The sequence below is a fragment of the Oryctolagus cuniculus genome, chromosome 5, assembly GCF_964237555.1.
Source record: "Oryctolagus cuniculus chromosome 5, mOryCun1.1, whole genome shotgun sequence".
Taxonomy (NCBI): domain Eukaryota; kingdom Metazoa; phylum Chordata; class Mammalia; order Lagomorpha; family Leporidae; genus Oryctolagus; species Oryctolagus cuniculus.
The window spans coordinates 71,210,801-71,237,207 of NC_091436.1; the positions used below are offsets into that span (position 1 = coordinate 71,210,801).

The window sequence follows — 26,407 nt, forward strand, 5'->3', positions numbered from 1 at the left end:
GATAATATGTCTACCAATTTGTTGGCCCAGTTTGAGGACACTACCAAGAGCAGCTTCAGCAGCCCATCCTTGGTCCAGACCCAGAATAAAGCAGTAAAGCCCAAACAAAGCTGGAATAAGGGGCTGGAGCAGGTGGCACCACCTGTACCCATCTAATTCAAGCCCATCTAATCTGCCACTTACATGTGGAAAATCAGAGTCAGTCAGAGCATCAGTGAAAGGATCGAAGTGGTTCTGGCTCATGCCTGAAGCCCATCAAGGAAGAGGATTACCATTAAAATGAGTGCTACTGGTCCTGGAAACCCAGGAGTTACCCAATGGGGTAGAGCTGTTTCTGTATTCAAGTTGAGATTTTCTTGATCATTTACTGCTGTGGATGCTAGACATAATGGATTTAATTAGATGTTTATTCTGTTTGTTATTATCTACTTAAAATTGCCAGGGCAATGAGAATGCTTGCAAATCTTTAGGACTTCACCTTTGGATTTACGGAAGGGATGGATTGTGGATTTCATGGTTTGGGAACAGCTCTCTCCATATGGAACCCTATAGGAGATTCCTTATAGAATTACGTTAGAGGAAACCAGCCCGTGGCCTGGCGTGCTGATTCCCTTCCAGCTGCACATCACTCTGACAGCTAATGAGATGTCGACTATGGTTACTTTTCTGTGAGAAAAATGAGAGAACCGAATCCCAGGAACATTTTTGTAACTGTGGGGGGTGGATTAAGAGAAGCCCTATGACATTTCAAACCACATTTGAGGCACATTAAAACACTTCCCATGTCTTTACTTTATGACATATATCAAGAAATTTACAGGTAGGAAAGATTTCTTGCTAGAACATTTTTTTGAGCTAAAAATGAAGAAAGTTGAAAGCAATATCACAATAAATAATAGTCTATATTGTAAGTAGATTGCATCACAAAAATAATGAGTAAAAATACTGGGAATATGTTCTTAAAAATTGACTTTGGGAAGCTGATAATTTAAGTAGGCAAAATATTTAAAATTTCTAATAATTGAATTTTGACTTGGCATTTTCTTCATAATTCCTTATAGTATAAATAGAATATTTACTGTTCTGTTCCTCTTGTGCAATTATCCTTAGCCCTGGAATGTGACTCAGCATTGATATATATTTTTTATTTAGAATACATTCTCTGATCTTAAAGTTTTTTTAAGTGTAAATCTTTTGGAACTATATATAATTAAACTGCATATCATTAAAAGAACTCAGGATGGGTCTTTTTGAATGCTAAGTAATTATGAGACTCATGTAGAAATCATATTATACTTAGCCTTTTTCCATGTGCTTTGTATACAGAAATATTCTTGCTGTTTACTAATAAGACAAATTAGAAATGAGGCAGCAGCAAAGACTGTAGAACATAACTTATTCTCTTGGTAGTTTCAGTTAGTTTTTCTAGGTACAAAAAATTTTCAAGCTAGAAATGTACTTTGTTATTTGACTGCTAATCAGTTACATTATCACAGGCACATGGTTTCAGTTAGCCTTTCAAATTAGCAAAATATTTGCATTTTTTAATTTAAAAATGCATTTGATTCTGACATTAGTTTTCTCTTACAACTTCTGGCAATTTCCAGTGTGTGTAAGCTGAAGTCATTCTTTGTAATAAACACGACTCCTGTTTGGGAGAAGCATCTCCAGCAGTGGGGGTTATTTTAATGGACATGCTGTATTACTTTAATCTAACTCTTTCACCATCTGTTCTTCCCATAACAGTGAATGAAAAAAGGACATATTTTATGTTTCAGGGTTACATTAGTAAAAAGTAAGATAAAAGTGATTTAAAAGCATGCATATGTTCTTAGTACAATGCACTCTGCATCTGTGATGTTTTTTCTCATGGTTCAGACACAAATCATGAGGAAAGCTGCTCATGCATGATCGAGTGAAAGTTTTTCATGAAAAACAGGACTTTACCATAAGAGGGTCTCTTTATATATTTTACAGCTAAAAATGATAAAAACCTCAATGAGCTGCCAGAATAAAAATAGATAACGGTAACATCTATTGTTGGAACATCTGGCATCTTTCTTGAGCTGGCTTGTTGCTGCCACATCCAGATGAATGCAGAGCACCTGTCTGCAGCATGCTGTTGAACAGGAATGAACCTCGGGACTGGTGATCACCCGAGGGTGTGTGGGGATGGTTGACTGGGATTTAGAGATTGAGATAGTTCCATTTGTGCGGACCTAGGATCTTTACTGCTTAGAGAAGAGGGCACTGTTGTCTTTACCTAAGCACATCTAAGTATGGGATAGTGGAAGGACAACGGCTCTGGAACTGTATCTCTCCTCTTAAACTTTATAGTCATGTGACTCTGGGCAACATGTTTGCTATGTTTGTGAAGGGATTAATACTTTCAAGGTGTTGTTAGTATTTAATAAAATAATGTCTGAAATCTTAGCTTAGTGACAAATGCATGGCAAGTATTTAAAAATGATAACAGTTATGGGTATTAGTAATCATATGCAAATAATATGGTAAGTAGCATCTGAATCATCAGACTTCATTTCCTCTTCCTAAACAACTTACAGTCTTGCAGGAGAAAGTAATGGCTCCTTCTTTGAATTCCTGTATTAAATTATTTTTCTTTCTATTCAGGTTCTTGCCATTTTCTAGTTTATTTTAAGATTGTGTTCTGTGCATTATTTATAAACTTCTCATGTAAACATATTGGAGGTGGGGCTGTATTTTTCATATCACTTAGCATATTGCCTTGTAGATGGTAGGTGCTCAGTAAGTATTAGAATGAATTATTAGTATAAATGATAGTAAACGGTTCCTATTGGATGCACGGTAAGCCCCAGCTGATGGCCTGGATCTTTAACTGGTAAGATGCCATTCCCCATGTTCGAGCTGGGAAACTTTGGATATATATGCTGCTATCCATTTCTGGCAGTCATTTAAGCTCCTCACTTGCCAACCTCAGCCCATCTTTAGTAGTAGTAGTTTAGGGTAGTTTTTGGCTTCATGTTTCATGAGAACAAGAATATCCTTCATCTGACTCATTTTATAACTTGCAAACATGAATGTTTGTTTTGAAAATTAAACATGAGGTGAGAAATTGGGATACATTAATGCATAGAGTATTCAGAATGACAATAAATTTTCTAAGAAAAACAGGATGTTCAGTAAAATTAACTAAAAATTACTTTTCAGTGAACTTTATTTGATTGTTGCAACATAATTAAAACAGGGGCTGGTGTTGTGGCATAGCAGGTAAAGCCACTGCCTGCGATGCCGACATCCCATGTAGGTGTCAGTTCAAGTCCCAGTTGCTCCACTTCCAATCTAACTCCCTGCTAATGTCCTGAGAAAGCAGTGGAAGAGGCCCAAGTGCTTGGGCCCCTTCACCCACATGGAAAACCTGGATGAACTTCCTGGCTCCTGGCTTCGACCTTGTCCAGTCCTGGCCATTGCAGCTATCTGGGGAGTATACCAGTGATGGAAGATCTCTCTGTCCCGCTCTCTCTGTAACTCTGATTTTCAAGCAAATAAATATATCTTTAGAAAATTAAAATAGGGAATTAAATAATTTAGCATCCCAACTTTAAATAACTCATACAGGAGAAAGTGTTAACTTTCCAAAGGCAGAAGAGCAGGTACTCTATACCTTTTTGTTTAACTTGAAATAGTGTAGATACCAAGAGTGGCTACAAGAACCATCCACAGACTTGTGTATCACCTAATCAGTGAGGATTCTTCCTCTTCTTCACCCTTAAGATAAATATAAGTGTAAGTGATAAGAACCATTGGTACCAAGTACCTGGCAGCTTTGCAAATTGGAATCTTTGGAAAAAAGCCCTAGTATTTAGATGACTGGCTAATGACCTAATTTTTTTTTTAACTTGAGGATATGGATTTCTTTATCCTTTATCACGCATTTTTATTTTTATCGCTTACATTGTCTGTAAGATGGGATTGAAAATATGGCCTGTAGAGAATACACAGTATAGGAAAAAAACATCATTTTCACAAGATTGTAGTATGGTAATGATTCCTGCTCACTAAAGTGAAAGTGATTATTCAAGGACCTTTACTTGATATGTGCATATGTGTCACATGCTTGCTTTTTAAAATGCTGTGATAATTGTGGGTATTGTGGCACAGCAGATTGTCACTGATAGGGATGCCTGTATCCCATATCAGAGTCCCAGTTTGATACCCACTGCTCTGCTTTAGATCCAGCTTCCTGCTAATGCATCCTGGGAGGTAGTGGATGATGGCCCAGGTGCTTGGGTCACTGCCATCCACATGGGAGACCCAAATGGAATTCTGGGCTCTTGACTTGGCTTAGCCCAGCCTTTGTTGTTGTGGGTGTTTAGGGAGTGAACCAGCAGATGGAGGCTTCTCTCTGTGTCTCTGTTTTTATGCCTTTTTAGTAGATAAAAATAAATAAATAACATTTAAAAACACTATTAAAAAAAGGGTGGTGATACCTATTATTTAATGAATTGTCACTGCAGTGCTGTAAGGTTCCTGTTCTGCAAATGGAAAAAAACAAGAATAAGAGGGAAGTGATCTTTATGTAAGTAACATCAAATGACAGTAGGGCAGGGTCATCCTCAGTCTGAGTCCAGTGCTTGCTTCTGGTGGAACCCATACTTGGTAACGTTAAATTATATTTTTATGTGCAAAATGTTGATAATCAGTAACAAGAACAATGATTTTAAATAATTAAGTTATAACCTTATTAGAACAAGTTTGTTTCTTCAGAAAAATACTGTTTTTTAATTTTTGAAAAAACTAATTTATATATATATTTTGAAAGGTAGAGAGAGGGAGAGAGAGAGAGAGAAAGAGAGCAAGCTTCCATTCTCTGGTTCACTTCCCAAATGTCAGGTGGGGCTGGGAAAGGGTGAAGCCAGGAGCCAGAAACTCCAGGTCTCTCACCTGGGTGCCAGGGATTCAAGTATTTTACTCATCATTGCTGTCTCTTAAGACGTGCATTAGCAGGAAGCGGGATTAGAAGTGGAAGTGGGAATTGTTTCTAGGCATGCATATATAAGATGCAGGTGTCCCAAGTGGCAGGTTAACCTTCTATGCCACAATGCGGTTCCCTGTTATTGTTTATAAAAAATGGCTCTATCCAAAATTACCTTGAAAATGAGACATAAGTGTATAGGAATTTTTATTTTCACATATTTATTTTGAAATGATGGTGTACTTGCAGAAAAGTTGCAAGAATGGTACAGAATATTCCTGTATACCCTATGTAGGTTCTTCAGTGCTTAACATTTTACGTATTTATCACCTATCCATATTTTCCTCTCCGTTTTCTCCTATTATTATTAACTTTTTCTAAACCATTTCAAAGTAAGATACAGATGAAGGTACTTCAAAAAGTTTGTGAAAACTGGAAACACAAGAAATTCATTTTGGTACTAAAATGTTTTTAAAAGATTTATTTATTTGATGGGAGAGAGAAGGAGAGATTGATTTTCTATTATCTGGTTTACTCTCCAAATGGCTATAATGGCCAGGACTGCTCCAGGCCAAAGCCAGGAGTACAGAGCTCCATCTGAGTCTCCCACATGGGTAGCAGTGGCCCAAACACTTGGGCCATCCTCCATTGTTTTCCAGGTACATTAGCAAGAAGCTTGATCAGGAACAGTACAGCCAGACTTGAACCGGCACTCTGATGGGAGATGCCAGCCTTGTAGGCTTGCTCTGCCACAATGCTGGCCCCAGTGTAAACATTTTTGAAATCTACTTACACATGGGATTTTCAAAATGTTCATGAAAGATGCATTTTATAAAAAAAACTTTGCAATGAATAAATTTTTTGCACCAAAATTAATTTTATTTTTCCTCATAAATAATGCTAAGATAAAGCTAAACATTGGTACTTTAGTGTGTATTTCCTGAAAACAGAGATATTCTGCTACACAGCCACAGCACAATTATCAAATCCTCTAGTACAGCAGTAATACTTCCCCAGTAATGTCCACCATGTCATTTGTTGTTTCCCCTCTACTACAGGATGCAGCCCAAATTCTATGTTGCATTTAGTTGTCATGTATCTTTAGTCTCTTTTACTCTGAATAGTTCTTTAGCCTGGCTTTTTCTTTCATGTCATTGATACTTTTGAAGAGTACGGCTCAGTTATTTTTTTTTTTTTAAGATTTATTTATGGGCCTGGCACTGTGGTATAGTGGGTAAAGTCGCTGCCTGCAGTGCCAGCATCCCATATGGGCGCTGGTTCGAGTCCCAGCTGCTCCACTTCAGATCCAGCTCTCTGCTATGGCCGGGGAAAGCAGTAGAAGATGGCTCAGGTCACCCATGTGGGAGACCCGGAGGAAGCTTCTGGCTCCTGGCTTCAGATTGGTGCAGCTCCAGCCATTGCAGCCAACTGGGGAGTGGACCAGTGGATGGAAGACCTCTCTCTCTCTCTCTCTCTGCCTCTCCGTGTAACTCTGCCTTTCAAATAAATGAATAAATCTTTTCAGAATTACAGAGAGAGGTAGAGCCAGAGAGAGAGAGAGATCTTCCATTCTGCTGGTTCACTCCCCAAATGACCACAATAGTCAGAGCTGAGCTGATCCAAAGCCAGGAGTCAGGAGCTTCCTCCAGGTTTCCCACGTGGGTACAGGGGCCAAGGACTCGGGCCATCTTTCACTGTTCTCCCAGGCCACAGCAGACAGTTGGATTGGAAGAGGAGCTGCTGGGACTCGTACCGGCGCCTATATGGGATGCCAGCGCTGCAGGTTGGGGCTTTAACCCACTGCGCCACAGTGCCGGCCTAAGGAGTGCCTCTTTCTTAGCACCTTGCCAAACAGCATATTGTCAAGCTTTAGAGGTTTTGGTCATCTGATGGCTGAGAAATGATATCTCAGTTGTATTTTAATTTGCATTTATCTTTTAAAGAAGATATACATCTTTTCATATGTTTTAGGGTTACTTTTATGTTTTGTGATGGTCCGTTTATATCTTTTGACCATTTTTCATTGTGATTTCCTTTGATTTCTTTTTCTAACTTTTTGAATTAAGAACTGAGTTTATATTTTTTCATTTTTGTGTACTTAGATGTCTAATGCTGTGTATTCTATAGGTCAGATTTATAGTGTTTTCACTATCCTTTTTCTAAAAATTCTATAATATATATTTTAATATTTTCTTATTACCTCAAGAATTATTTAGTAGGTTTTTTTAGATAGAAGGAACTTTAAAATTTTGTTTTTGATTTCTGTTTTTATTCATTGTGATCAGAAAACATTGCTTATAGTATTTGTATTTCATAAATTTAACTGAAATTTTCTTTTTAATCTAATATTAGATAAATTTTGATGATGAAATGTATACACTGAGAATTATCAATATGTAAAGTCTGAAAGGTTGCCATGAAATTTAATTGAGTTTTTTATTAAAAATGTCTTAGTGGTTAAGATCTCTGTTCTTCATGTGCAAATGCCTGGGTGCAGTTCCCTAATCCAGCTCCTGATTCCAGCTTCCCACGTGTGCAGCCCCTGAGAGGCAGTGGTAATGACTTAAATAATCGGGTTTCTGTCATCCATGTTGGAGACCTGGATTACGATCCTGACTGCTGGCTCCAGACCCACAGCTGTACATTTGCAAAGTGAACTAGCAGATGAGAGCTCCTCTTACCTCTTCTTAATAAGCTATTTTTTTAAAAGATTTATTTATTTATTTGAAAGTCAGAGTTTCACAAAAAGAGGAAAGAGGAGAGAGAGAGAGAGAGAGAGAGAGAGAGAGAGGTCTTCCATCCACTGGTTCAGTCCCTAATTGGCCGCAACGGCTGGAGCTGCACCAATCTGAATCCAGGAGCCAGGAGCTTCTTCTGGGTCTCCCACTTGGGTGCAGGGGCCCAAGGACTTGGGCCATCTTCTACTGCTTTCCCAGGCCATAGCAGAGAGCTGGATCGGAAGTGGAGCAGTCAGGTCTTGAACCAGCGCCCCTATGGGATGCTGGTACTTTAGGCGAGGGCATTAACCCACTGCGCCACAGTGCCGGCTCCAAGCTATTTTTATTTATTTAAATATTTATTTATTTTGAAAGTCAGAGTTACAGAGGGAGATGCAGAGAAGAGAGAAAGAGAGAGACAGAGATCTTCCAAGTGCTGGTTCACTCCCCAGATGGACACAATTGCCAGCCTGAGCCAGGCTGGAACAAGGGCCAGGAGCTTCTTCCAGGTCTCCCATGTGGGTGACAGGGGTCCAAACACTCTTCTGTTGCTTTTCCCAGGCCATTAGCAGAGAGCTGGATTGGAAGTGGAGCAGATGGGACTCAAACCGGTGCCCATATGGGAGGCTGGTGCTGCAGATAACCTGCTACACCACAACATCGGCCCCACATTTAGATTCTTTTTTTATATTTATATTTTATTTTATTTAATGAACATAAATTTCCAAAGTACAGCTTATGGATTACAATATCTCCCCCACCATAACTTCCCTCCCACCCACAACACTCCCCTCTCCCACTCCCTCTCCTCTTCCATTCACATCAAGATTAATTTTCAATTATCTTTATATACAGAAGATCAGTTTAGCATATATTAAGTAAAGATTTTAACAGTTTGCACCCACACAGAAATGCAAAGTGTAAAATACTATTTGAGTACTAGTTATAGCATTAATTAAACACCTAAGAGTAATTGTGTATTAATTACAGAGTTCAACCAATAGTTTTAAGTAGAACATAAAAAATACTAAAAGGGTAAAGTATTAAGTTCTTTTTTTTCTGTTTCTTTTTGTTTGTTTGTTATATAGTTATTTTTTTTTATTTAATAAATGTGAATTTACAAAGTGCAGCTTTTGTATTGTTGTGGCTCCCCCCCACCAACCTCCCTCCCTCCTGTGGCCCTCCCCTCTCCTACTCCCTCTTCCATCCCACCCTTCATCGAGTTTCATTTTCAATTACCTTCATATACTGAAGATCAACTTAATATATACTAAGCAAGGATTTCAACAGGCTGCACTCACACAACCTCACAAGGTATAGGTATTGTTAGACTAGTAGTGTTGTTTATAAGTTTCATAGTAAAACACATTAAGGACAGAGATCCTACGTGGGGAGCATGTACCCAGTGACTCCTGTTGTTGATTTAACAATTGGCACTCTTATTTATGACGTCAGCAATCACCCGAGACTCTTGCTATGAGCTGTCTAGGCTATGGAAGCCCCTTGAGTTCACTGACTCTGAACTTGTTTAGTCAAGGCCGTATCACAGTGGAGGTTCCTTCCTCCCTTCAGAGAAAGGCGCCTCTCTCCTTGATGGCCTGTTCCTTCTGCTGGGGTCTTGTTCACCAAGATCTTTCATTTAGATTGTTTTTTGCCACCGTGTCATGGCTTTCCATGCCTGTGAGACTCTCATGGACCTTTTAGCCAGATCCAAATGTCCCAAGGGTTGATTCTGAGGCAGGAGTGCTGTTTTGGGCATTTGCCATTCTATGAGTCTGCTGTGTGTCCTGTTTCCCCCGCAGGATCATTCTCTCCCTTTTAATTCTATCCTTCATTATTTGCTTACACTGGTCTTATTTGTGAAATCTCATCGACATATACCCTATCTTTTTGATTGGTTGTGTATTTATACTTATCACTTTACCAAGTGCGCTGGCATTGGTACCTGCCTCCTTGGTAAGATTGAGTTGAAATCCCTGGCACATTTCTAGTTCCACCATTGGAGGTAAGTCCGAGTGAGCATGTGCCAACCTATATATCTCCTCCCTCTCTTATTCCCACTCCTATGTTTAACAGATTCTTACAGAAGCTGCCAAATCATTTCTCAAAATGTCTGGACAGTACTTTCTCACTGACACTGTAAAGTGATGCAATCCCCCTGTGTCTTTGCTAGCTCTTGGTATTGTCACTTTTTAAAAATTTTAGCCAGCCTATTAGGGGTGTTGTGATATTTCATTAATATTTCATTGTGATTTTACTTTGCAAATCCATAGTCACAAATGATGTTGGAAATTTTTTTAGGTAATTATTGGCCATCTGTGTGATGGTCTTCAAAAATTCATGGAAAATATATATTACAAAAAGACTAAATGTGAATTGTGTATATTTTGGCACCAGAATAAATTCAATTTTTCATTCCATTTATCCATGAACTTTTTGAAGTACAGTTCTATATCCAATTTTGTGAAATGTCAATTCACGTATTTTGCCCATTTTTTTAATTTGGTGAGTTTTGGCAGTTCGTCATGTATTCCAAATACTGGTCTTTTGTAGGATACATAGTTTATAAGTATTTTCTCCTGGCTTGTAGCTTGTTTTGTCATCATCTGAACAGAGTCTTTTGTGGAGCAAAATTTTACAATTTCAATCAAATCCAATTTATCATTTTTTAAAAGATTTGTTTTATCTACTTTAAATATTGAGTTACAGAGAGAGGTCAAGATAGGAGAGAGAGAGAGGTCTTTCATCTGCTGGTTTACTCTCAAAAATGCATTAAATGTCCAGGGCTGGGCCAGGCTAAAGCCAGGAGCTGAACAGATCCAAAGCCAGGAGCCAGAAGCTTCCTCTGGGCCTCCTATGCAGGTGCAGGGGCCCAAGGACTTCAGGTATCTTCTACTGCCCTCCCAGGTGCATTAACAAGGAGTTGGATTGGAAATAGAGCAGCCGGGACTTGAACCAGTGCCCATGTGGGATGCCGGTTCTACAGACTAGGGCTTTAACCTGCTGTGTCACAGCACTGGCCATCACTATTTTCCTTTATGGATTGTGGTTTTGTTGTCAAGTCTTACAACTCTTTACCAGCGTAGATCTTTAACATTTTATTCTGTTACTTTCTAAAAGTTTTGTAATTTTATGTGTAACATTTGTTATTTATTTTTAAAGATTTTATTTATTTATTTGAAAGAATTAGAGAGAGAGAGAGAGAGAGAGAGAGAAAGAAATCTTCTACTCACTGTTTCACTCCCAAATGGATGAGGAGACTTAAGTTTAGAGTGCTATCTACAATTTTCTTTTTCAAAGTTTATAATCTTATGAGAATTTTTAACAGCTGAGATTTTTGTATTTCCATTTTCATATTTTCTTCCTACAGCAGTTTTATATGAAGTTTAATTTTTCCTATTACTTGGAGCTTCATGGGCTGCAATATTATTTCAAGAATATTTATTCCTTTTGGTTTTATGAAATAGTGTATTTTTTTTAAGATTTATTTATTTACTTGAAAGTCAGAGTTACACAGAGAAGGAGTACCAGAGAAAAAGAGAGAGAGAGAGAGAGGTCTTCCATCTGCTGGTTCACTCTCCAATTGGCTGTAATGGCTGGAGCTGCGCCAATCTGAAGCCAGGAGCTAGGAGCTTCTTCTGGGTCTCCCAAGAGGGTGCAGGAGCCCAAGAACTTGGGCCTGTTCTATTGCTTTCCCAGGTCATAGCAGAGAGTGGGATCGGAACTGGAGCAACCGGGATTCGAACTGGCACCCATGCTGGGACTGCAGGCGGTGGGAAATATAGTATTTTAAACAAATGATAGTGATAGTAGAGAGGAAAGGTGAAAAAATAGGATTAATCTGTGTTTTTTTTTTTTTTTTTTTGAGTGTGTGTCTACTGGATCTTTAGTTTTACCTGTTTCTTCTTTTTCTTTCATTGCTATGTCTGAGGAACACAACCTATTTTCAATTTATATTCTTCTCTTTTTCAAATGACACTTTTCTAATGCCACTTTGGATGTTGCTTTCTTTTGAGTCCCTTCTGTGTGGCCATTGTTGAGAATCAACAAATACCAACTTGTATTCATATTTGGTCACTTAGCATTGTACTTTTTCCTTCTAGGAAAAAAAAGTCTGTTAACCTTCTCCTCTCCCTACTCTCTATATCCTCAGGCTTATTGTAACCACAATCAAATCCAAATTGGACTTTTAACTTATTATGTAAGGCTTATTGTAACCACAATCAAATCCAAATTGGACTTTTAACTTATTATGTATTTTTTTGTTTATAAGTAATTTGAAGTTTGTCATATTCTTTCTCTGTTATGTTGACAATGTGGGTCATGTATAATTTACCTTGTGTTTCTTTTTTTTAATATATAATTTGAGAAACAGCAACTCTCAGGTTTAAGCTGCCTTTTTTAAAGATTTATTTATTTAGTTGAAAGACAGAGTTAGAGAGGCAGAGGCAGAGAGAGAAAGAGAGATCTTCCATCTGCTTGTTTACTCCCCAAATGGCTTAAATGGGTGGAGCTAGGCTGATCTGAAGCCAGGAGCAAGGAGTTTCTTCTGTGTCTCCCACGTGGATGCAGGGGCCTAAGGACCTGAACCATCTTTTACTGCTTTCCTGGGTCATAGCAGAGAGCTGGATTGGAAGTGGAGCAGCTGGGTCTTGAACCTGCACCCATATGGGATACCGGTACTGCGGGCAGTGGCTTTACCTGCTATGCCTCAGCACTAGCCCCTACTTTGTGTTGCTTAATAACCTTATAGGCTTTGAGGGTAGGATATATGACAAGATTCATATTCATATGGCTACCATTATCCTTCATAGTGGTAGAAGCCTGTAGATTGTAAGAATTTTTATGCACCAAAATGTGTCATGCAATTCTAATAAATTTGTATCATAATTGGACAAATGGGAAAAATTTGCATGAGAGTAAAATAGTAACCTATATGGCAACTTTCTTATAACTGTGACAAAAATTTTTGGGCTTGGATTATGGCTTTGATAACTGTTTTCCTTACATAGGTAAAACTGGGGCCAGTGCTGTGGTGTAGCTGGCCTGCAGCGCCAACATCCCATATGGGCTCCAGTTGGAGTCCTGTCTGCTGTACTTCCAATCCAGCTCCCTGCTAATGTGCTTGGGAAAGCAATGGAGGATGGTCCAAGTGCTTGGGCCCCTGAACCCACATGGGAGGTCCGGAAGAAGCTCCCAGTCCTGGCCATTGTGGCCATTTGGGGAGAGAATCGTCCGATGGAGTATCTCTCTCTCTCTCTCTCTCTCTCTCTCTCTCTCTCTCTCTCTCTCTCTCTCCTTCTCTTTGTCTCTCCCTCTCTCTCTGTAACTCTGCTTTTTAAATAAATAAAATAAATCTTAAAAATAATTAAATGAATAAATAAGTGAAATATAGGGACAGGTGTAGGAATTATATATATCAAACCTAGAAAGGATACCAAATAATTATCGTATCCTATAGAATATTAGAGCTGAAAAAAAAAGTTGGAGAAAGTCTAATTTAATTCAGAATATCATTCTACAGATAAGGCTGAGAAAGATGGTGTCATTTGCCCAAAATTACCCTGAGAGTTATTACTAGGGATAGAACTAGAAACCAATTCTCTTGGCTGCCTGTCCCTGGCACTTCTTCCATTAACTGATCCCAATCAGATTCAGCCTTTGGGGGTTAAGTATATCATGAACATTTTCCTGTTAAGTGAAATCATTTGCCTAAGATTTCACATGCAGAGGTCGGCACTGTGGTGTAGCCAGTAAAGCCGTCACCTGCAGTGCCGGCATCCCATATGGGCGCTGGTTCGACTGCTGGCTATTCCACTTCCAATCCAGCTCTCTCCTATGGCCTGGGAAAGCAGTAGAAGATGGCTTAATTCCTTTGTGCCCCTGCACCCATGTGGGAAGACCCAGAGGAAGCTCCTGGCTCCTGGCTTCAGATTGGCACAGCTCCGGCCCTTGCGGCTATCTGGGGAGTGAACCAGTGGGTGGAAGACCTCTCTCTCTCTCTCTCTCTCTCCCTGCCACTTCCTCTCTGTAACTCTGCCTTTCAAATAAATGAATAATTTTTTTTTAAAGATTTCATGTGCAGAGGGTGGTGAAAGTAGGTGGTGGAAGACCAGGAGCCTTCTCACACAGTGTTCATTCACTGTGCAGCACAGGCTGTGTATTGGCGGCTGCCTTCCTCTCTTCCTGCCCTCTCTCTTTTTCAGATACTTATGAGTATCTGAAATGTTCCAGAGTGAATGTTGGGGTTTTAGTGTCCACAATGGGGTTTTCATCTAGTACAGTTCATTTTAAGGGGATAAATATGGCTCAGAGTTTTGATGATGCATGGTGACCACTGGTACACATTTATAGATCTTCTCAAGAAACAAAAGTTCATTGCTAGATGATTCGTCATTACCATCAAACCAGCATCAGGCCTTGATCTAAATGAAATACTCAACTCTGTCCACTTGAGTATCTCAGGGCAGCGTACTAGCTGTTGCAGTTTCCTACCTATGGGCAAGAGGCTTATCCTTCAAATTTTTCTATGGGTGCTCTTGAAATGTGCACCTCCTGTATGCCAGGGTTGTTTTGTGTTGAATTTTCCTTGTGAGTGAAGGGCAGAATATTCTCTGCTGCGCCAACAGTGCTTTCCCATATACACTCAGGGAAAGCTTTCTCCTCCCTCAACAGGGCTCGAAAAGTCTTGACTGGAGTGCTTCAGAAATAGGCCTGGTTTGTACTTTTATAAAAATAAGTGGAATCTGGATATTTCCTGCCTTGGAATAGCATTGATGTTCTAAGTTTCCTTGAGGCAAGAACATGGATGGGGTCAGCAATGGACACTAGTATTTGAATCCCCACTCAGTAAGGCAAGGACTTGCTATCCTTTGTTTTGGTGAAACTGAAAGTGATGCTTTGTAGAAAGAGAGGCTGATGTTCAGTGGGAGACAAGGCTCAGGGCATGTGGAAGTTGTGAGATAGTGAACTAAACCTTAAGATGTCTTGATGTCATCCATTCTATGGTCCTGTAAAAAGAAAATGTGGATTTTCTTATTTTTTCCCCTTGATGTAATATGATGATAGTGATATGTACATCTACACAATAATTATAAATTTTAATGGAAGAATCTTGAGCCTGGAATTTGCACAGACCCCTCTCCTGAGTGTGCTGCGTTTATTAGCATATTTTGGAGTTTCTTGAGGGGAACTTGTGTATCTCATCTCTCTGATGAGGTACAGGAGCTTCCTTGTTTACACTGATGTGGGAAGAGTCCAGATTCTTCCTTTTGCTGAAGGTGGACCAAGAGTGAAAGGGAGTTTGTCATGTCCCGATGATCTCACACATAACTGAAAGGCAAAGCACATCCCAGTGAATAGGTGTAACTGATCTAGGGTAACACTTTTCAAAAGTTGTATTGCCTTGGAGTTAGGTAAGTGTTTATTAACCATTCTTTAGTATATACACTTTGGCCTTCAGGAGGCTAACAGCCTAGTATGAAAGACTGGCTTTCACCACATTAGTGCCTTGAACCTTAGTTTTGCTTTGTTTTTCTGATTAAATAGAAATGAAATATGTGGTTTTTCTGGTCTCTCTTTGATAATACATTTGGTCAGTGATAAAGAATTTGGGTTTGATTCTTTGTTTTTATCACTTGCTAATAATTCTGCATGTAGCCTTGGGCAAACCACTTTCTATTGTTAAGTCCTAGCTTCCCTGTTTAAAGATTTATTTATTTATTTGGATGTCAGAGTTACACAGAGAGAGAAGGAGAGGCAGAGAGAGAGAAAGAGGTCTTTCAGTTGCTGGTTCACTCCCCAATTTGCTGCAATGGCTGGAGCTGTGCCTATCCGAAGCCAGGAGCTTCTACTGGGTCTGGTGCAGGGGTCCAAGAACTTGGGCCATCTTCTATTGCTTTCCCAGGCCATAGCAGAGAGCTGGATCGGAAGTGGAGCAGCTGGACCTTGAACCGGCACCCACATGGGATGCTGGTGCTGCAGGCGATGGCTTTACCTGCTACCCCACAGTGCTAGCCCCTAGCTTCCCTGTTTATAGGATGGGGACACTAATGTCACCACTGAAGGGTTACTGCAAGAAACAGCCAGTATAATTCACATAAAGCACTTCATTCCACGCCTAGTACTTCAGTCAGTGTTCAATGTTATTTTTATCTCCTCCTTTCAGCAGACTAAAGAGTTTTCTTTTAATTCATTGTGATTAATTAGGGGACTCCAAGTTAGGGTACCAGCTCTGATACTAGAGCAGTCTTGGTTTGGCTGCCTAAGGTGAGTATGACTTTACGGTTGCATGTACAGTAGTTTGTTTCTCATTTATTGTTTTGTTGATCGACTTTTTGAAATGGGCCTTTTTTCTCCTCCCGGTCCCAGTACTCGGGGTTTCACACGGAACGGTCGGAATCAGATCACGACAGCCAGTGGGGCGGAAGTCCCATGACCGACTCAGCCTCTCCGCAGCTCCTGGACCCCGGCGATCGGCCGGGCTCCCAGCACGACGCGTCCTGTGCCTACAGACAGTTCTCAGACCGCAGCTCCCTCTGCTACGGCTTCGCGCTTGACCATTCCAGGCTGGTGGAGGAGAGGCATTTCCATACCCAGGCTTGCGAGGGAGGCCGGTGTGAGGCAGGCAGGTACTTCCTGGGAACGCCGCAGGCGGGGAGGGAGCCCTGGTGGAGCTCTCGCGCAGCCTTGCCCCTGACCAAGGCCTCCCCGGAAAGCAGAGACGCCTTCGAAAACAGCATGCCTCACATCGCTTCGGTGCACAGGATCCATGGTAAGAGCAGGTGAACCGGCACGGCCCCCGGGTAGATTTCTAACATTCCAAGGTGTGCCACCGGAGGGACTGCTTCTCCTTTGCTTTATGAATCAGAAACTTAAACCCTGAGATTTTCAAAATCCAACTTCATCCATATAAATGTATTAGTTTTGGTAATGTTTGCCAAGTATATTTATTTTTGACAGGCAAGTAAAAATGATTTCCATTTCAGCATCAAAAAGTACCAAAATTGAGTTAGATTATTGAATATGTTTATTGAACTTGTAGTATGCATGTATTTAAATTTCTTGTGATTATTTTCTTCTGTGCTCTCATGTTTCAGATGTGAATTTGAGTAGCTTGGGATGGTTTGGTTATAGATTACAGGAGTGATTCTCAATGAGGGTGCAAGTGATGGGTGGAAGAGGGAGTGTCACTCATATCACAAATGTTTAGCCTCTCTAGGTCTGAAATGCCAGTGATCCCCTACCCCCAACTTTGCCCATCCTTAAGACAAACCACAATGCCCCCGTGAGGAAAGGATGGAGCAATACACAGATTTTTTTGCCTTGGGATTCTTATATGGCTTTGCAAGCATATGGAAATGGGCACTGCAGTTAAAGCCCTTTGTTGGTAATGCTTTTCTGTGTTAGTTTCCTGGTACACTGGTTAAAGAGAGCCCATTCTATCCACTCCAGGCTTGGATCCAGGCAGACTTTGGAAACTTTGCCTATTTCATTAAAAGTCAGTGACATTAGGATTGATCTGAAGGCCCTGATATTACTGTTCCTGTCTTTAGGATGAGAAATGTGCTATACTATATTGTCCTCATCATAAAGCTATCCTGCCAGATATCACCCAGCCACTGAGTGCCTTCTATGAGTAATTTTAATGTGTTCCCATTCTTGCTTTTTATTTTTCTGCTTTTACTTTGAGTAAACAGCCTGTTCTGAGCCGAGGAACAGTTCAGTAGATGGGTAATGGAAACCCAGGGCAAAGGGCAATTGCTTGCCAAAGAAAGGAGTGAAGCGAAAATCCTGGCTTAACCTACATGGTCTGGGAGAAAATATTAGAAATAAAATAAGAAGGAAACAGAAAAGGAAAGCAATGACTAGTGTGATCCAGGGCTTCTCTGCTGCATGAAGCAGCCTTCATAAGTCCTTACCTGTTTTTATTCTTGCCTTTTGTATTGATTTCAGACTGCCATGAGCAAAATGTATTTATTGGATGTATTTTGAATACACTATCCCTCCATACTAGATCTTCCATTACAGTTCAGAATAGGTATTATTTAATTTGTTTATATTAATTTAGTCTTTACCTATTTCAGAAACCATTTAGGATATGTGAATGTTATTACCTGCTTATATATTTACTCCTAGATTTGATAAAAATTCAGGGCAATATATATGTTTATCCATTCATATATAAATGTACATATATTTTTTAGCCCTCAATTACTCTAAAAGCTAACATTGGAACTTTGGCCCTACTTTAAACACATTAAGTGATATTTACATTTTAAGTGATGTTTTTGCAATTGAGAGAATAGTTCAGCCTGTACATCAATGTCTTCCTCAAACCCCATTGGAAGCATTTTATAATCATCAATCTAAAATAATAATGCTCTATAAAATAACATAAGCCAAATTCTGCATATTTTCCTTCATTATTTGCAGTTGGACAGGTCCAATAATGTGTATGCAGAAAAGTATGAGCTTACTTTACCATTTCACTAAAATTGACATGGAATGGAAGCCTGTGTCTGTTTCAAATAGGAGCATATATTAAAAATGAAAGACCCAAGGTTTCTTCAAATATAAAAAGAAATATGTATAACTTTTTTTTTTTTTTTGGTGAACGTTAAGACTATTTACTTTTTACTTCTTCTAATTTCTAGGACGAGGTCATTGGGATGAAGACAGTGTGGTCAGTTCTCCGGACCCTGGATCAGCTAGCGAATCAGGTGACCGATACCGCACTGAACAATATCAAAGTAGCCCACATGAACCTAGCAAAATTGAAACTTTGATTCGAGCCACCCAGCAAATGATTAAAGAAGAAGAGAACAGGTTGCAGTTAAGGAAAGCTCCCCCAGACCAACTGGCATCCATTAATGGAGCTGGGAAAAAACACTCCCTCTGTTTTGCAAACTACCAACAGCCCCCACCGACAGGCGAAGTCTGCCATGGCTCTGCTCTTGCCAGCACTTCACCGTGTGACCACATCCAGCAGAGAGAGGGAAAGATGCTGAGCCCCCATGAAAATGACTATGACAATAGTCCCACTGCACTGTCTCGGATAAGTAGTCCCAACTCGGATCGCATTTCAAAATCCAGTTTGATCCTAGCTAAAGACTATCTACATTCGGATATGTCTCCTCATCAGACAGCAGGAGACCATCCTGCTGTCTCTCCAAACTGCTTTGGCTCTCACCGGCAGTATTTTGATAAGCATGCTTATACATTAACTGGATATGCCCTGGAGCACTTATATGACACTGAAACCATTAGAAACTATTCCTTGGGCTGTAATGGCTCACACTTTGATGTAACTTCCCATCTAAGGATGCAGCCAGACCCAGCACAAGGACACAAGGGAACATCTGTTATTATAACCAATGGAAGCTGATGTTTTTCTAAAATGTTTTGTTCTGTTAGGGTCTCTGAAACATATTTATAGTTTAATGCCCCATTACCAGCATTTACAATGCCACAGATTGTTAGAGAGGATAATTTAAATTTCTGGGTATTTGACATGTGTTCCTATGAAATGAAAGGAAACATAGCACTAGCATTCAGGGTTATACACAGATAATGGAGCTAAAGCAAATGCACAAATTGTCTCTGTAGTTATATGAGAACCAGCATAGATAAATTTGTATTGAAAAATACTCATGTAGATGGAGTGAGTATACACAGTGACAACATTAGATTGTGGTGATCCAGTGAAACTCAACCACACAGAGGATTATTCACAGGCTTCTCTGTATACTTTACATGCAGAAGTATAAAAAATTAGCCATAAACACACCAAAAATGTGTAATTTTCTTTAGTTCATTGAACTCTTCAATAAATTTCCACTCCCAAAATAACTGAGAAAGAGAGAGACACATCTTGTAAACTGATTTTTTTTTCCCTTTGTGGTTTCCCTCCAACCAGTTCATTTGATTCAGGCATAAATTAGAGAAATGGTTCTGGATATAGTGCAAGAATGACTTTTCACCTGGTATCCATTAGAAGCAATCAGGAAGTGGTGATTTTTCACCTTACTTTTGAGTTAGACAAGGACCAGGATTGCACTGACATAGAAGTAAGGGTTTTTCTAAGTGAAAGCATTGAGATGTTGGGAGACACATCAAAAACCTGGTGTGCTCAATTGAAAGTAGTTCAGTGAAGATGGAGAGGCCAGAGAAAGAATGGAATGAACCGCTATCTCCCCAAAAAACAATTTAAGGCTCAGAATAGGTAAAGAACATATTTGAGGCTTGCTTATAAACCAGCCAAATAAAAAATTCAAACCAATTCACCAAGAAAAAAGTGCAAAAAATAATGAAGGAAAATCAGTGAAGTGCTACATGACAGCAGTTTAAGTGTTTGAGAACATTTCAAAGCACAGATGTGCCAGTGTGACAACATGTGGAAAGCCTCAGGAGAGCATCTAAGATAAAAGCAGAGGCTGCCAGACAAGTGGTTAAAAGGACGAGAGGAATACTGTGACTGAGGAGCAGGCTAAGCGTTTGTTTTCCTTATTGTTTGTAAACAATGTCAACAGCAAACTTGGTCTTACAATCTGTGTGTTGTACGAGAAAGGGTGGTGCACTGGATGCTGAGATTTCTGGGTTCTGGTTCTGACCCTACCTGTGACTTGACTTTGTGCCTGTAGATGTAGGCAATCACCACACCCAGAGCCCCAGTTTCCTGGTTTGTAAGGCAGCTCTAGTGTTCATGGTGTGTGGTTCACTGGTGCAGCAGAACTGAGCTAGTTAACTGTTTAACTCTCTGCTATGGGTTATCAAGAGTGGCTCTGAATTTTCTACCCACATACAGAAGTATAGATGCTTTGTAACTCAAGCAGGAATGTGAGCTCTTTTAGGCATGTGTAGTACAGTCACTTTTCTAAGATCAACCAAAATGTAGGTGGTAGGAACTGATAATGAAGAAGAAAAATAGTAGGATTTATTTAATGTACTATTCTCTAGAAATCAAAACAAAGTGAAGTGATTAGAGATATTTCACATATCAGAGTCCCATGCCTGAAACTCTTGGTATATACAAGGAAGGGAATGTACTGGAAGAACTTGACTTATAATTTAAAAAACAGAACATGACATTGGACACTCAGGGATTAGTACTGTATTTTCATTCTTTAACACAGTTATGTGGCAGTTCATATGTAGGTGACAATCTGAATGATAATCAGAGATGACTATTGGGTTGTTTATGCGAGGAAAGAGGCTACATAAAATTAAATAACTATTTCATGGGTATGACAGAGCAACATTGGTGCTGTACATGCAAAAAAAGTGCAAGTACATGACAAAGTCACTGATTATCATGTATAGCTTCAAAAATGTTCAAAGTACAATAAAAACTAAATTTTAAGTTATATAAGCACAGTATTCAGCAATTTTTGAGAAAATTATCTATGAGAAACTCCTGGAACACTTAAAATGGATTTTTGATCAATTTGCAACATGCAGTAAAGTTTTAGAAATACCTGAAAGGTTTTGCAGAATTCTGTAGATGGATAATATGAAGTATTTTGGAAAGGGAATCCATGCAGATGCATTTTACTGATAGATAAACATTCTACCAAATGTGTCAGGCACAGATCCTTTAGGAGAAAATGAAGACTTCAGACCCATGGAAAATAAGACGATACTAAAGAAAAGACTGTTATTAAAGGATTTCAGTGGAGTTATTTTTTTTTTTTTTGACAGGCAGAGTTAGACAGTGAGAGAGAGAGACAGAGAGAAAGGTTTTCCTTCCATTGGTTCACCCCCTAAATGGCCGCTACGGCCAGCGCACTGCACCGATCTGAAGCCAGGAGCTAGGTGCTTTCTCCTGGTCTCCCATGCGGGTGCAGGGCCCAAGCACTTGGGTCATCCTCCACTGCACTCTCGGGACACAGCAGAGAGCTGGACTGGAAGAGGAGCAACCAGGACAGAACCGGCGCCCCAGCTGGGACTAGAACCTGGAGTACTGGCGCCGCAGGCGGAGGATTAGCCTAGTGAGCCATGGCTCCGGCTCAGTGGAGTTTTTTAAGGGAGGATAATTCATTGGTAGAAGGAATAGATTATGAACTCTGTAAAAAGGAAGTAATCAGAATATGGTGTGGCCAATATTTTTAAGGGGAAACAGAATTAACTAATTTACATCGTGATTAAAACTTAAGGTAGTTTAACCCTATTTAAATATGGAATAATTTTTAAAATTTAATACATGTCAATAATTTTATAGTAGCAGCTTTCTTACATATAATGCTCACAGTATTATATAGTTTACATTTTTTGCAACATAGCATGATTATTATAAAATGACTCAAAATAAGTTAACATTTTATGACAAGGCACCTTCTTAATACACACATGGATGTGTAAAAATATTTTTACAATCTACATTATTCTGTGCAGGAACATATCTTCTCATAATGAAAATATCATCTGTGCTTTTTGAAAACATGGGATATAAAATAAATTATAAATTCCTGATAATTCAATCACTTAAATTAAACTACAATTTGCTTTAGTTTTAATCTTTTATTTCTGTAACTTTGCTACTAAAATATTGAGAACCACGAAACTTGACCGAAATTGAGAGAGAAGTATGTTTTTTATACCACTTTGGGGACTCATAAAAATGTGCTATGTTATGTCAGTAATACTGGTACAATATGGATCAGTTTGTTAGATGGTATAAAATTCATGCTTTTTAGTAATAGTAAGAATATTTTATTTATCATTTTACTTGCTGTACCCAGTTAAAAAATCTGGATGACCAAAGAAATAAAAAGTCCCCCAATCATCTTTGGGAAAATTCTGTGAACTTGCATGTTGAGAATATACCGATTTGATTTATTTTTTTTGGATGCAGAGTGTTAAACTTCACATGCACTACAGGCCAGGTGTTTTGGTGTGCTTCAGCTGCACAAGTCTTTTGACATAACTCTGCCTAATACAATGTTCTAGCTTTTCTAAACCGTAATTGCCTGATAAAAGATAAATAAGAGTGCTGATTGTGACATTCAAAATGAGACAGGATACAATAAATGATTTGCCTCGAGTGTTTATACAGAAAGCCCACTTATTTCCTGATTATATTTTATAGGGCTTGAATATTTCCACTGGGTACTGTTCTTAATTCTCTCTGCATTCTGCTGCCACATGCTGCCTCTGGGCAAAGAATCCCAGTTAAAATAAGCTTTAATGGGATCTTCTAGAAAAGGTTAATATGGTCCATTTTGTTTTTTCTTTTTTTTCCCCTCTCTCCCTTCTTCCCTCCCTCCTTCCCTCCCCCTCTCCCTTCCTCCGCCTCTCCTTTCCTCCCTCCTTCCCTCTCTCCCTTCCTTGGATGATTAATTCCAAAACAAGATCATGTTGAAAATATGCATAGATAGTTTGAAATAAATTGAGAGACTTTTTTTGCCTAAAGATCCAGACCAAATAAGTTTGATTAGAAGACAGTACAGCAAAGCAGATTCTAAATCTAGGTTTGATATTTTATAGTTCTCTCTCTCTCTTTAAAGAATAAAACATTACTAAAATATTCAATGTAATTCTATTAGTTGTATTTGGGAGTGACAGTGCTAATATTTGGAAAACCGAATATTTGACCATTTGGAGGTCACTCACCTTACCTAGTGGAAAAACTTACACTTTAATATAGTCTTTCTGATTTAAGAAGTTTGAATGCTCAGATTGGGTTCCCTGGTTCACTCATATCGTGGATGTGGAAATATGTCCTATTTTCTGAATAACTTAATAAAGAATGTAAATCCTACAGTCCTCAAATAAGTGACTCAACTTTCATGTAAATGTCAAGTTTTTGTGAATAGGGATTCAAGTCTGACATAGCAAAACCTATTGGCTGGTTCCTACTGTGAAACAGATTATGTATAAAACGATCATTATTATTCTAAGTTTTAAATGAGTAACAGAACAGCTATGGACACATGCAAAAGGTACCATACCTTCAGAAAGTTTTCTAGGTGAAAATTTCCTTGTGGTGCTCATTTCTTGTGCACAGGGTTGTACGGGTAGTGCTTAACTCAAAAGGTGAGATTGTACTCGTTTCTGAATAGGAGTTTGTTCAGAGTTCCTTCTCTAGGGCTGTATGCAGAAAGGACACAAACAGAAAAGCATGATTTTTATATTGCCTTGAGGGTTCATGAAAACGTGCCATATCCAACTTTATATATGTGTGTGTGTATATATATATATATATGATGGTTTACATATATATATAAATATGATGGTTCACACAAGAAATCCTAATTAATAATTTTAAACCAAACATTTGTAGTTTTATTTATTGCAATTTTGCTGCATGGGACTTTGCTTTCATAAACTTAAATGGGGGAAGTTTGTCCCAATTTGCTGATTTGGAACACATTTATTCACAGTTGAATTTACACCCAACAACCCTGGTGTGTTTACATTTCAGAAGAAATGAAATCAGCATGGAAAAAATTTTAGAAGTACTGTAACTTTTTTTTCCATTTTTTCCAAAGGGAAATATTTCAAAAAATGAAACATATGTGTAGGCACTTCATAAAGATAAAATATTTTATGTTTGTTTTTTGACTGACATGCTATAAAAAGGACTATATTTGTGAAAGAAGATATTGATTGCCAATATTTCAAATACCATCTTGCAATGTATAGTTTTTAGTAACATTGTAGTATAAAACTGTACTTTGAACTTTACTTTGGAATGTAAAGTAGAAGATATTAGCTATGTCAATGATATCTTGCAAAGTGTTCCCATTTATAATTATTTATATTGTAAATAGCTTTCTGAAGTAAATTCAAAGTTAATGTGCATAAAATGTATTTATTATGTGAGGGATTTTTTGGTTTAAAATATAGTTATCAATATGCAGTTTGAGTCTGAATTATTCATTGGGAGAAAATCTATATGGGATAAAAGACTGTCAGCTAAAAGACTAGTATTATAAAGAGGCAAGGGCCATTTGAATCCTTGATTCTGTTGTAATTAGTAACAAACACAAATGCACACATGCTTAAGACTTAGGCATAGAAACTTATACACATATGCACCATAATAATTAAGAAATTGGTTTGATTTTTATCCAACACTGGAAATTGGCTTTTCAATGTTTCCTTAGGACATCTCAAACAGGATTTCCTCATTACTCACTTTGCTAAATAAAGTAAAAATTTGAAAGTATAGATTACATTTTTAATGCCAAAGGAAAAAAAATATGTTGAGGTTGCTTAGTTTGCTGTAATTCAAAAACACTTCCTGAAGAAATTTCATTTTGAAATCCCCATTTTTTTTTAAAGAATTATTTTATTTATTTGAAAGAGTTACAAAGAGAGAGAGCCAGAGAGAGAGGTCTTCCATTCTGCTGGTTTACGCCCCAAATGACCGTAACGGCCAGAGCTGAGCTGATTCAAAGCCAGAAGCCAGGAGCCTCCTCCGGGTCTCCCACGTGGGTGCAGAGTCCCAAGAACTTGGGCCACGTTGTACTACTTTCCCAGGCCATAGCAGAGAGCTGGATAGGAAGAGGAGCAGCTGGGTCTCGAACTGGTGCCCATGTGGGATGCTGGCGCTGCAGGCTGGGGCTTTAACCCACTGTGCCACAGCGCCAGTCCCCAGTGTTTTTAAAATTCACAAAAATAGATTTCTGGGGTGTTCTCTCTCTCGAGCGTTTTCATAGTGCCTGATGGCATTTTTCTTTTTTTCCTCCAGAAATTTTTATTTACACTGATGTGTTCCAGGAATTGTGTACCATCGGCCAGCTCAACCTATAAAATATCTTTTTAATTCTTTGGAAATGTTTGAATTTCATTAAGCTGTGTTGTTGATTTTTTTTCCACAAAGCTGAACAAACTATCATTGTTATTGTTATTTACAGTATTTTTCAGATGTTTTATAACATGATTCTTTGTCACAGTGCTTTTGTATCTGAAAGCAATTTTTTCACCTACTTTTTTCTCTAAAGTAACTGTTTCTCTAATTTACTTCAAAACATTTTTTGAATATTTACTATGTGTCCCAAACAGGATAGGCACAAAGAATATTTCTCATGGTAGGGCATTACAAGGAAACACATAAAATGGGTCCTTGATTTTTCCTTATGTACTTTGGAAGTGTAAATTCTTTATATAAGCATATAAATGACAAGCATTTATGGAACAATCATGTGCCAGGCACTGAACTAAACTCAGATCCTCATAGAAGTCTGAGACCATCATAGAGAAGGTGCCAATATGTCCTATTTTATTAATGAGAAAACAGACTTAGAGTGGTTAAATAACTTAAGTCACAAAACCAGCAAGCAGTGGAGATGAAATTTGGATCTAGGGAGGTTTCCTCTAAAGCTGTACTTTACTTCATTCTACTTTCCTCATATAATTTGAAAAAAAAAGGCCGGCGCCGCGGCTCACTAGGCTAATCCTCCGCCTAGCGGCGCCGGCACACCGGGTTCTAATCCCGGTCGGGGTGCCGGATTCTGTCCCGGTTGCCCCTCTTCCAGGCCAGCTCTCTGCTGTGGCCCGGGAGTGCAGTGGAGGATGGCCCAGGTGCTTGGGCCCTGCACCCCATGGGAGACCAGGAAAAGCACCTGGCTCCTGGCTCCTGCCATCGGATCAGCGCGGTGCGCCAGCCACAGCGCACCGGCCGCGGCCATTGGAGGGTGAACCAACGGCAAAGGAAGACCTTTCTCTCTGTCTCTCTCTCTCTCACTGTCCACTCTGCCTGTCAAAAAAAAAAAAAAAAAAAAAAAAAAAAAAA

At 39.0% G+C, this 26,407-nt stretch overlaps 1 protein-coding gene across 3 annotated transcripts in view; it reads left to right on the top strand.

Moving 5' to 3' along the window:
* Positions 1-24,529, top strand: part of SIM1 (SIM bHLH transcription factor 1) — a 98,572-nt gene extending 74,043 nt beyond the window's left edge. For all 3 annotated transcript variants that reach the window (XM_070074625.1, XM_070074626.1, XM_008263315.4), the window contains exons 11-12: positions 16,042-16,444; positions 18,327-24,529. In XM_070074625.1, the coding sequence (XP_069930726.1) occupies positions 16,042-16,444; positions 18,327-19,057 (1,134 nt within the window). In that variant the 3' untranslated portion in view covers positions 19,058-24,529. The remainder of the gene's footprint in view (positions 1-16,041; positions 16,445-18,326) is intronic.
* The last annotated feature ends 1,878 nt before the right edge of the window (positions 24,530-26,407 follow it).